The sequence below is a fragment of the Cynoglossus semilaevis genome, chromosome 20 (assembly GCF_000523025.1).
Source record: "Cynoglossus semilaevis isolate Cse_v1.0 chromosome 20, Cse_v1.0, whole genome shotgun sequence".
NCBI classification, from domain to species: Eukaryota; Metazoa; Chordata; class Actinopteri; order Pleuronectiformes; family Cynoglossidae; genus Cynoglossus; species Cynoglossus semilaevis.
In genome coordinates, this window is record NC_024326.1 from 3,651,014 (window position 1) to 3,664,482 (window position 13,469).

At 39.4% G+C, this 13,469-nt stretch overlaps 1 protein-coding gene across 1 annotated transcript; it reads right to left on the reverse strand.

Annotated features, from left to right (window-relative positions):
• Positions 1 to 3,413: 3,413 nt before the first annotated feature.
• Positions 3,414 to 5,088, reverse strand: LOC103396083 (ATP-dependent RNA helicase DDX3X-like). The gene is made up of 4 exons (XM_025052409.1): positions 5,045 to 5,088; positions 4,336 to 4,480; positions 3,534 to 3,641; positions 3,414 to 3,424 (listed from the first exon to the last, which is right to left on the reverse strand). Exons 1-4 carry the CDS (start codon positions 5,078 to 5,080, stop codon positions 3,414 to 3,416), a joined length of 300 nt encoding a protein of 99 aa, XP_024908177.1. The 5' UTR covers positions 5,081 to 5,088.
• Between the last annotated feature and the right edge of the window lie 8,381 nt (positions 5,089 to 13,469).

Genomic DNA, 13,469 nt, shown 5'->3' on the forward strand with positions numbered 1-13,469 from the left:
AATGGAGGGGTGCAAGAATACAGCACCGGGTTAATAATGTGTAATCAAACAGGTTCAAAGGAGAAAAAAAAGACAATTACAGCACAGCATTTAACGGTAATTAAACCCATGTATTTAAATCAATGAAAATGTAAATAGTTAATAATTAATGAAGTTAATAATTGACCAATCTTTCTTGGATCTGAGCCCAGTTCACAGGCAGAGGAAATAAATGATAAGAAGGGTTAAGGCCGGGCATATGCAGAATTAAAGGTGGCCTTATATACTATTGTCAGAAAATGTAACGTATTTATTTTGTTTTTCCCTCTCATTAAATAAATACTGTTTCTGTTTTTCACACCTATGTAGTCTGCAATCAATGTCCTAAGAGTTGGTTTAATGACATGCTTCATATCGTACTGATGGTGGTTTTTTTATTTGACCCTAACTGATGGCTGTGTCCTTTTCCTACCTTTTTTGTTGCACAACAGAGAGGATTTTCCACCTCCCTGTTTTTAGCTCTGCACCTGGAAATACATGCAACTTTGCAAAAGGGCGGGAGGGGAGGGGGAGATTCTCAGGAAAGAAATAACCAGAGCCCAGTTTCTGGTGAACACATCACAGAGTCAGGGAGAAGAAGAAACAACAGTGAGGCTCAGTGGGGGAGAGGCAGGTGGTTACTGGAAAATACATTAGGGACACTTCTCATACACACAATAACAATCACAAACACACACACACACACACACACACCAGCGTGTAAGCTGAATGAGGAAAACACAGTATAAATGTGTATAAATGATGTTATAAGGATTTCAAATACGAATCAGTACACATGCAGTTCAAGCATTTACTGAAGCAACCAGCCTTCAGAGAGACCGAGAACATGTATTAATGATGAGTGACTCACCAACACACGCTCGCTGTGATTACGGGTTGTCATGTTGCCATAGCAACACATCCTGTGTCGTACTAATGCCCTGTTTCTTTGTCTCTGCGTGTGTGTGTGTGTGTGTATTGGTGCTTATAGGTGGCAGTAAATGTCCACTTGCCCTGAATGGTGACAGCACAGATTTTTCCAAAGTGACACGGGGGCTGCAGGGTGACAGACTGTGTCTGAAGAAAATAGCTGAGAATGACATGACATTTGCAGCGTGACTAAATTTAGGGTTCGTGACTTTCAAGGAATTCTTGTGAAACCATATGTGGACCTAAAATACAGGGGAAAAAACTAAAGCTGGGGGTGGGGGGTGGGCAAGTATATACATGTGTGTTTTCATCCTGCTTATATAATCTGCTGGACTTTGTGTTATTTACTTATTGATTTATTACAGACAAAAATATTCTTTAAACTATTAGCAGTATAGTAGTTACAATTACTTTTCTTAACCTTAAAAATTCGAAGCTCAAAGTATTACACACAACATTATGAAATAAATGGCTGTAAACTATTATATGTATTGACATCTGTTGCACTGTAATTCTTTACATTGCTTTTATATCTATACACATATTTTAATGTATTAATATGTGTACTCACCAAAATTACTATATTTTAAATGAATTAGTGAAATGAGTAGATAAAGTTCCAGCTGTGTGATTTAGTAATGTATTTATATGGATTTTCTGTGTAGTGTTGCCCCCAACACTTCATACAGTATTTGCCTCAGGTACACATTCAGCAGCAGTTCCCGCACTTGAACTCAGAACATTTGATCTGAATCACGGAATGACATAATTAACTGCAGATAATGCCTTTAAAATGAAGGGCTTCAATTACTATGCTATTTTTAAACCGACAGATAGTTCCCGGACATTATGTTCATTATAAAGTGGTGAGACAGGACGCATTCTTGGCGAGTCTTCAGTGGATTCTGTTTTGATCCCCAATATACCGTAAAAAACAATAATAATCTCACCTCTGCCTTTTGCCTCTGATGTAATGTTTAAGTTTCAGTTTTATATTCTGCATATTCACCTAGACTCTTACCCTATGCTTGGTCCCAAGGTAAAAACATACAGCTTAGCTCTTTAACACATGTAGTGTGCAGGTAATAAGACATGTGATTTATGCACATGTGACATGTGATTATTATCAGCCTGGCATTAGACTGTCAGCAGCAGTAAATTCCAAAGCAGTGACTTCAACCATAGCAAGCTGACAGAGGAGGATTTATTAATGACGACCTGTACACACAGATGTACACAAAGACACACACACACACACACACAAACACAAAACGTGGAGCTATAAATTAGACCTAATGTTAGGTCTAGTCCAAAAGTCTGTGGCAGTCTGTGGCAGTCTCTGCCTGTCAACTGAGGTCACCCCCCTCAACGAGGCTGCACAAAGTCCAGGCTAATCTTAGCTTGGATGAAACATGAAGGGCTGGGTTTTTGTATTATTTTTATTTTTATTTTTTTTGTCAACTGTATACTTGTAGGGACACATACGATATACTAAAAAAAATACCAAATTTATCAGGAAACTTCCTTCTCACAACACTTATGAGAACAATTAAGGAGTAATTAACATTGAGGCTACAACAACATAATTTGGCGTCATTCCATGGAATGTTTGTTTGTTTTATAGACACTCCTCTGGTTGTTGTCTAATTTTCTTAGACCTGTTGAAGCCTCCACAGCGACTGGGACTCTCTATTTTTGCTTACAGATGTTAATTTTGAGGAACTCAGCCAATTATGTCAAGCAATAAAAGACTGGCTGACTGCCTTAGATTATTCACACTGTGGTAGGAGAAAAATGTCGATTAATCAGAAGCAGTTTCTAACCTCCACAGTCCTTATTTTGAAAACACAACACCTTGTTTGTGGCCAACAAACCTAGAAGATGTTAAGATCATGGACCTCTGAGGAAGATCTTATCAAGGAGGAAAACCACTGACACTTGGTAACAAAAACAATTATGAGAAATAATAATTTTACTGATTTTACTGATGTAGTAATGAGGCCTTCATTAAGTCTTTCCACACTTAGATGACTAAATGACTAGATTTAGATGACTAGAATTTACATTTATTCATAACACATCCCCTTTTTGAGTAATTCTTTTTTACATTTTTCCCTGCGAGGCTGTGGTGACTGACCATACTGATGTCATAGCCCTGGCTCAGAGAGCAAGACAAAAATGGGAGACCACACACTTTTAAGTAACTTAAAACAAAAATATTTATTTTCTAACCAAATATCACAAACCAAACAGGAAGCAGGTGCTCTGAGAAATGGTCGGAGAGAGAGAGAATGAGAAGGAGGAGTCAGTTAAATAACCTGGGCCCAGCCTTCCAGGTGCACATCCAATTAGTAGCTCCACCCATCTACCTGGAAAAACCTAACCACCAGGTACTCTGCCAAAACAGGTCACTCATAACTATTTACAGAATATACCAACAGAAAGTACAATAACCACATTTTTCCTCATGTCAACACTGACGGACAAAACACAGCCTTCACAGTTTGTTGGGAGTGACAAAACGCATACCTTCATACCTTTTGGCACCATCTTTAACTTTGTGCTAAAAAAAAAAGAAGGCAGGCAAAATGTAATTAAAAAAATGGAATGAAAACCATAGGACCGTTGATCAAGGATCTTACCAGTTTTTTCAATGCTGTCTCCAGTATTGTCCTGTACCTCGCTGGGAATGACTTGGGATAAGACAACACCAAACCACAAATCACCCATTGAAAACCAGTGCTGTGATTTTATATTTAAGGTAAACCATGTTTGACACTGTTGACAAAATCTGTTCTGCAAGGTTTGTTTTAAAAACCACACGTCTTTAAAAGGAGTACAACAGGACTCAGAGGTCAGAGGTGATACACAAACCTAAGTCAAGGGAGAACAATGCAGTGTTTCTTTTTCTTTCACAAAACAACTATGCCTGAGCTGAAATATTCTACATTTATTTTCAATTAGTACTTTATATTTACAGTATTATATATTTACTGGTACAACCTACTTTCATCCAAAACTGTCTAAGACAGTGTGTGCATTGTCTCCCAGATATGGTTATGTGGAGTTATGAAGGAGGGCTGCCAGTGGTGCATGCAAATGATGTTAAATAATATTAATAATAAAATGTTCACATTTGAAAGGAGAAAACACAAAGATTTTAATTTAAATATTTCAAGCCCACATTGATGCTTCCAGCCAGATGTAAGACAATGCAATGTATGCTGACTGGCTTTATGTTCATGTAAAATAACATAGTGTTGTGTTGGCTGAGATGCAGGGGTAGTTGTGTGTTGACATTGAAATAATACAAGGTAAAGACAGTGTAAAAACAAAAACAAACAAAAAGTGCATATCCAAGCTTCAGCTCAGATAGGGTTTTATCACCTGTAGCGCTTAGCAAGTCCAAGAGAAAAGACCTCTTGTCACTTTCTTCCACCCACACCACTTTTTGTGTGATGTTCTCAGAGGTGGAGCCCACTCTTCCCACTGCCAGGAAAATGTATTCCTCTAGGAAATCCCTGGCAAGAATCTACAGGAGAAAAAAGAAAGAAACTGATATAATAACAGCATTGTACACAGAATACAGTTTTCAGTCATAAACATTTGCTATTTGTTAAATAATTTTTACTTCTTGCCTAAAAGGCTTCTACAGTTCATACTTGACAGAAATGCCCCGGTATATGGACTTAAAATACTAGGCGTTGTACAACTTTAGATACACCAATGCAACAGTTGAATCAATATCGCCCAATCACTGATGATGTTATTGATATTTTCCACCATTTAGAAAATACATCACAGCAGGGTTGAGTGCATTGCAATAATCAGTGTTCACCAGCTCATTTTCATTTTAGAGGAATGGTCCAGAAACCAGCAGTTCATAACAGGGCTGCTGAACAGGTGGGTAAAAAAATCTTTTATCTTGTTTTTATAAACAAAAGCATGTGACCAACATTTCACTTAGACATTAAGGAGCCTTTTTATTTATATAAATATACCATATGATGTCTCTTATAAATGTTCATACCATCACACTCCAATCTGGCCCTAACATACAACCCTAAATCTTGATACTGGTGTTCTTAGAACCTACCTGAATCTCTTTAGGAAAGGTAGCACTGAACATCATGGTGTGTCGGACGCACAAGAACAAGTCCAAGACATCTACCCTTACAAAGAGACTGATGACTATTTTATTTAAAAATAATTTGACTTCATTATCAAGTTACGGTTTTCTTATCTCCTAATTAACTCTGCTTGCTCCTTGTCAATCTTAATGAATGGTGATGAGAATAAAGAGTGAAACCAAGATAACAGCCGTCTAGGGCAATAGAAACCCAGTGCAATGTTCACCCTTCTTTTACAGATACAGTTTTATATGAAGTATGACACGCAGTTCATCAAGCCAGACTAATAAATGTTAATAAGCAAACAACATCAAAGGACATTTACTGCGGTAAATTCCAGACTTATCAGGTTAAACTCTGTGTTTGGTCGGGCCTTCTACAGTCGGCTGTGTTTCAGTCTGAAGTTCAACCTGGTGATATGCAGTAACGTGTCTTTGACTGTCACATGTTTTTCCAGTGCTCATTACGTTCATAACACCAGCCTTTTTTGCTGTGGTCTATTGTTGCAGTTAAAGCAGAGAGAGGGGTCGATAAAGGTCGTCACATTTATTAGAGGAACTTCTTTCTCAGTCAAAATAATAATGTGTCCAGCTCTGGGTTCACACCTTTAGACACCCACACACACACTCACACACACACATACAAAGTGTGTTTCTGAAAACACAGCGTGGGTAGTTCTAATCAAGGCAGTATCTGTGGGACATCCCCATTGTGATTTTATTGAAATACATTAAAGGACATTATGAAAGGCAGTGGAGGTAGAGGCGGGGAGATCCACCTTTGACGAGTGGGATGTTTTGCTGACTAAAAGAACCATTTTTGTCACTCCTCCACACTGACTTGATTTCTTTGGTAAAGATTTGCAACATCATGACCAGTCTAATCAAGTTCCTTACCTATTTGAATTCCCCCGTGTCAGTGCTGTAGGAGTTGTGAGGAAAGAGTCAAACCAAATGCAGAGACTGAAATGATTCATGGACGTGCTGAAGAGGAGCGACAGAGGGCTGGTGTAGAGGAGGCCAATGTCTCTGAAGAGAAGACGACATGCAAATAAATACATAAACAAAATCTACATATGGTAATTAGAGATTAAATCAAAATGATTTTAAATCATATTTTTAGTTCTTAAGCACAAATCCATAAGCTAATGTTTTATTTTTCCGCAAATCCCAATAATCTTGGACATTTGACCTACTGTAGAGACTAAACTTTCACTTTGCAACATTCTCAAATTTGTTGTTCCCAGTTCTATAAAACATGAAGTGAGTGAATTTGCTACACTGCTGTGCTGGTTTAGTTACTATTTAAGAACTATTTTTATGTTTTAAATGAATTAATTTCAGAATAACACGAAAAGATTGTTTCATGTTGTGGCACATTTGTAATGCTATTTTAATTAAGTTGTGGGGCTTAGTGGTTCAAATATAATACTTTTTGAATGATCTGACAGTAGTACTACATCTGACCTTGGACCTTAGAATTGGATTAACCTAACTGGTGTTTCTCCTGTACATTTGACTGGGCTGTTACTGCAGTATTCATGTTGCCTTAGTTCTTGGCACATGGCAGCTAGAAATACCAAACATGAACCTGTTCATCACTGCAGCTCAAGTTTACTTTCGATCACATCAGTCACGGGTATTTCCCTCATTCCTCTGCTCCTAGATGAGATTCAGTTCTTTTATCTCTGTATGTGTAATGTCAGCCTGCCCTGGGGATTTTTTGAAAATTTATAGTCAGTAAATGATAAAAGTGTTGTTCCAGTGGCTGATTTGACTTCATCTAAACCTACCTAAGATTTTTTTTAACTACTTGATTGCTGCCTATAGTAAAATATGACATTTTTTAATCACCATAAGTCATTTTAGTTTATAAGTAAACAAACATGAATGTATGCATCTGTAAAACAGACATAGAACAATGGCGGGGGATTTAATTGGCAGCAGTTCTGTCTTATTATGGTGGTTCAATGTTATTTCTACAGAACGTTGTGTCTTTGGGGGAAAAATGTCTGAGGTGATTCCCATGTAGTAAATCAAACATTTCTCCTTTACATAGAAAAGAAAAAAGAGAAATTAAAGCTAAAGCAGAACTAAATCCTGCCTGAGCCGCTCCACGGTCTGGGGATTTCCCATCACATCAGTCCTTCTGCTCAGGAATCTCTCTCAAGCTCTGATGTTTGTTTGGGTTTTGAGAAGATCAAAAAGAGGAAGAGTGGAAGGAAGAGCACAAGAGACACAAAGACTGTTTTAAATTAAAATCTGTCACCCAGACTTCATACATACAATCTGTATTTAATCTTTTCCCACTCTGTGTTCAGTGTTGAGTCCTTGCTGTGTATTAGGAGCAGATAAAGCCCCCCCACACCCCACCCCGACGGGCTTCAAAAACAGCCCCCACATTGAAATGGACACAGGACAAAGTGTCCCTTTGAGAACTGTGAGAGGGTCCAATGTTGTGTGCAACAACAAGCTCTTATTCGAACACTGAAGGCCTGCGGCTCAAACATACTTGCAGTAGGAGGTTTTCTATGTGTCGATTGTGGCACTGTCTCATCACAGATAACACTGTAAAAAGAAACATTTGGTTCAATGAGCCTGGACTGAAATCAGGCTTTGTTTTGTGATGGATACTGACTCATATTAAAAATATTCAAATAGTCTGAGTAGAATATAAATTAAAATGGTTTTGCCTGTTATCTAGTTTTGGGGCTGCCTTGTTACCCTTTGAATCCATGGACAGAATAATAAGCAATGATCAGAATTTTAATATGTCTCCGTTCATATACTGCACTTTGGGATTTGTTGAGGTCGACCTTTGGCTGAAGCGAAACAGTCCTGTCATCCTTACGTAGTTATTTTAATAGTTTTCTTTTAATTAATTAAGCTGATTCAGTCAACTCTTATTACATGAGTGGTGACCTTGACTTTCAATCACATGAGTGCAGCTGGAGATGGTGATGACAGTGATGATGATGAGTCAATAATCTTGTTGAACAGCAGATCAGAAGTCATGCTTTCCCTCACGAGTGCTGCCTGACGCTTCAAGGAACTTCTTCTATATCATGTACTCATGAGGTCAGGGGTGACGACTGACAAACACATGCTGTGAGAAATAAAAGGACCACTACATGCTGCAACCACAGGCCTTTCTACACAAGTACACGCCGATGATCAATTTTAAACAGCACATAAATGATGAGCAGTTTAGTCGTCGTCTGAAATCCCCCTGGAAAACTTAATCTGGAGCCTCATCCTCTGTCTCCAGGCCATCTGTTTCCAGCCTCTGTGTGTGTGTGTGTGTGTTTCTGTCTCGTCAGCAGAGTCTGTTCCTACTAAAGACATTAGTGAATTGCACTTTCTCACACAAGGTGCCTCCACATAATTCAAGGGTGCGAACAGGCTGTGTTCAGAAAGATTAAAACTACGGTCTCGCACACAAAGCTGATATGTAGCAGCTGTGCAACGACGAGGCGCTGCATCCTGTTAGGGAACACAGAAAGTATGTTCTTCTTTGTGAAAGCAAGTTGAAAGCAAAACTTTTACTATAAGATTGTCAATCAGCAGGATTTTCTACAGAGCTTCTTCTCTTCTTCTTTTCCTTCTTCACACTGTTCTGCTGCCAAATCTGAAAAGTGTCATCTCACCAGAGTATTGGAAGCAGCGCTGACTAAACTACATAAAAGGAAGAGTGAGTTCTGAGAGATTTTGAGAAGAAATAGCATTTTTTTCTGTTTCACTGCCTCTACTTCTTCTGTGTATCAAAGTAATTATTAGATTAGATTAAAATAAACGTTATTGATCCCACACTGGGAGTATCACAAAAGTACTATAAAAACAGATCAATAAACATAAATAAAATTAGCAGTAGAAGGTATGAAATACCAGAATGATTAAAGGTGTGCAGATCCAGATATTTATATTTGAATGTGACACCACAGATGCTGTGATCTACACGCAGAGCTGATTCTTAACTGGTGGAAAATGATTTCAGCCCAGGTCATTGTGGTTTGTGTTTGTTGTTGTTGCGTGGGCCCTGTATCTGTCTTCCTTTGCACTGACCAAACAGGAAAAGATGCCATTTATATACAAAAGCATGTGTGTGTATATCTGTGTGTGAGCAGGTGTGTGTGAGAGTTTTGTGTACAGCAGGATGTAAGAGTCAATCTTTCCACGATGTATAAAACACCCACCGTGGGAGGCTTTCTTCAAGTCTATTTTTAGCTCTGTGTGCTTCAAAGTGTGCACATGACTTTTTGGTGTGTATTTGTGAGTGTGCACTTAAATGTCCCACACGCTCACACACCCACACCCACTCAGAGACAGATTTGAATCTGCAGTGTGGCTTACGAGGCCCAGAGCCATCTGCACAGTTACTCTGCGTTGTCATTAGTAGCACACTTACACGGGCTTTAGGGCTCCTCTGATGTAAGCTCACAGTATAATCTGTTACATCATGTCACCCATACACCCACGGCATGATGGGAAATCAAAAACTTTCCTGCACTTTGAGTATTTACAGTATACGTGGGGTCCATGTAGATACACACTGGGATGAAACATGGTACGCGAGTTTATTTCTAGGTCTTGTGCAGGATCGCCTCATTGTGCTCCTACGGAATGTGGGTAATATGCAGCTGCTAACCCATTTGTGACTCACATAATTTTCCCAGTCAACTTTCCACCAATTTAGCCTCTTTGTTTTATGGAAATAATGCAACAACAGCATCAGATCGAGGTAAACAGTTGTGTGGGAGGCTTAGACTGGGTGAGGAAGGTAGTTGTATGACTTTGGCACATCACGCACAGGCAAATATTTACTTGTTTGTGAAGAGTTAGCTGTGCAGTATGCTAGCTTCTTCCTTAGTGTCATCAATGCTCTGATTTCAGAAATGAAGTCTGTTGGGATGTAAATGAATATCAAAGTCAAACTATGATGTATTGGCTGTCAGAACCAATTCTTTAGAGATGTTTACTATCGCTCACTTTAGGGAAATGTTCAGTAACGTGAGGATAGATAGTGAAGATGAAAAAAAGAGAAGGAAATCAGGAACTAGACTGTGATACGTGTGACTGTGAATGCAATTATTTTTGAGATTCCTCCTGGGGGGTGACGTCATTTGTTAAGGTGGCGGATCGGAAAGCTATAAACGTCAAAAAATGGGAAACAGATTACTTTGGGAAGTGAGCGTGCACACTGGAACAATGCAGTAGGATGCAGCAGGCTCACACACAGCTGTGGGAAACGAGTGTTAGCTCAGAAAATGAAAGCCTGCCTACACACACCAGCACAGGCCTTAGCTTGTGGCCTTGGGTCGGTTTCAAATAAGGAAAACGCATTACAATGGCCACACACACACTCACACACACACACAGACACAGGCGGAGAGTAAAGGGGTTGGAGAGAAAGCTCTTGAGAAGAACAGAAGTTAATCATTAGGTGAAATTGTCCCACAGCAGAAGTTGTGTGGCCAAATTCCTCCTCTTCTCTCATCTTTGTCCCTCCAGATGTTTGACTTCCTGATCCGCTGACTTTGGTTTTTAGTGCCGTTTCATGTTAAGGTGTAACAGTGGGAGATGCCGCGTCTGGTCATTAGCAGGGCTGAATAACGAGCACAGCTGAAACACCAAAGAACCAGAAGAAAACTACAATAGGCAAGAGACACGAGAAAATGTTTAAACTCTGAACCACGTACCAAATACACGTGGGAAGAGCCGGTCTACTGCAGCGGGGGGGAAAAAAACTATGAAAATTTGAACAGTTCCTGAATGGAAGGTCTTGACAATAAAAACCACGAGATGCTGACAAAGCTGATCCTGTTGCAACACATCAAAACATCAAAGTGATGTCAATACCAATCTGATAAAAATGGACTCACCCACCAGTCAATAAGAACAAAAAACAAAACCCTACATGTATTCATATTGTTTCCCAAAGACTGGGGTCGCAAGAGGGTTTTTTTTTTTTTTGGGTCGTCTCACATCATGTTTCTCAGGACTTTACGAATAATGTCTAATGACTTAGGTCGCGGAGGTTTGTGACTTTTAAAATGGGTCCCCAGAAAAAACGCTTGGGAAACACTGGTCTAAATGAGCAAAGAAAACCTAGAGACAGCCTTCTTCTCAATTTCTCATTTCATTAATACAACAATTTTACTTTTTCCGATCTGTCCTTCACGTCACGTTAACACATCTTACGACGTTTAGACTCTAGACTGAACACATTTTAGCATATATGAGGTCATCCGCCCACACCACAGAACACCACTTCCTGTGGTGGGATCGTCATTCAAGGAGAAAAGCAGGGGTGGGGGGGGGGGTCTTTTTTGACACATTTGACCCCAACAGCACATTTTAAAAAACATATATAAATATTACCTGTTCTGTTTGCAGACGATGTTCATGTTAATTCAATACGCGATCTTTATATAAAACAAAGAGTTTTTTTTATTCTCTCCCTGAGTTGATGTTTTAACTTCCTCCTTAACTCCACAGTGTTTCTCTCACATGGAGCAAATCAGTTCTAAAAAACTAAATGTTGTCTTTGTTGGGTGAATGGGGGTTGGGCCACACTGTGGGCCACACTGACTTGTTACAAAGAACAGTTGTATGAAAAATGCTTGAAGTGATTATGTCCCCTCTCAGGCCTGCTCATGAAAAATGCCATTGAAAGTTTTGTTTGAATAAACAGAGTGTGGGTGGCACAGGGAAGGATTCCAGGCAGGGAGGTTCTTCAGTTTGTTCTGTTCCTGCTTTCTCTGACCTCTGGGCCACATGTGAGTCCGTCTGTGGTGTGTCAGTGTGTGCCTCTGTGGGCAGCCAAATACCCTTTATGCTGGATCCTGCTGCTGATGTCACATGTCTGCCTTCTAAGGCTACAAGGAGTGGTCCATCCAACTATGATGTACGTCAGAGCCCAGCCTTACAGGAAATGTATGTTTCCTTTTACAATTCTCCCCCTGTTTCCCATTAAAAGCACCAGAGGAACCTCATCCAGACATTTCCTCCCCCATGTTCAGTGAATCAGAGAAGTAGTGACATGAATCTTCAAACTACAATGAGATTTAATTGTTTAATGTGTTATATTTGCACTGAACACTGTCTCCACCTGAAGACTCCTTTTGTTGCTCCATTGTTGAGAAAATACTGAGCTTTTTGGGGCGTTTTCAATGAGCCTCAACGTGTACGTAAGTAATACTGATTGAAGTATGTGTAAGCAGACTGTTGTACACAGATGTTACCACCGTTGCCTCCAAATTCAGACATGTCTGGACATGTGAAAGTCTAAGGTTCAAACCAACAGTATCACCTGATTTTTATCTCATCCTTTTCACCATTGGTTGTGTCTTCTTCCAAATTAGTTTTTTAATATATTTCTCAAATATATTTAAATATAATGTGCAGTTTTGTGCAATAGATATTTTCATAATTTCAACATATTTTTTTCTTTTTTCAAAAGCAATTGTAGTGTCTGTTGGACGCAAACTTTGTTGGGGTGTTTTTGTTACTGCAGTAGTACATGTTGGAGCACATGTTTTCGTAATGCAGGTTCACAATAGAAAAACTACAGATCAATATCTTCACATCTTCTGCCTGCTTGAACATGGTACGAAGGTTCACAGTAACCCACACACACTGTTGGCCAACTTATGACGGTAATACTTTCTGAAATGCTGGTCACAACCAGTCGGCTCACATTATTCTGCCTCTTCTCTGGCTAATGAAGATGGACATGAACTAATCCACTCATGGCGTTCTGTGACTGTGGACAGTGAGAGTAAAGATACAGGTAGAGAAGAGCAGAGACCTTGGACCAGGAAAACCACGACCCAAAATGCAGCACTAGACAAACAGTATATTAACAAAAGTCTAAACTCAAACTCATTCACTTCAAGGAACAAAAGACACACACAGGGACAAAATAGAGCATGTCACCTGGACACCAGGTGACACTAATGAGACTAATGAACCAAGGCTCACCAGACACAGGTGATTGTGATGACACTGATGAACACAGGCAGGAGGGACGACTCTATCATCTCAGTACAAATTAAAAAAAAAAAAATCTGATTAAAACTGAATCTGTATCAACTTGGTGCTCTGACTATCATCACACCAGCATGTGTGATTTCAAGATTGTTTCAGACATGGTCACATTTTTTGGTGTTCAGTTACAGTTGAAGGCGTGTCCTGACTTCACAGTATTATAAGGTGATCCGAAGGATCATCCGTATCATATTATTATTTCTGGTGTCCCTCCAATTCTGGTTCAAAAATGAACTAAATCATCTCTCTCTCTCTCTGTTGACAGCGTACATTCTAATTACACTTCTGAGGTATCGACTGAAGAGGGTAAAGAGAAAATCTCACACTGCAATTAAAGATGGGGCAT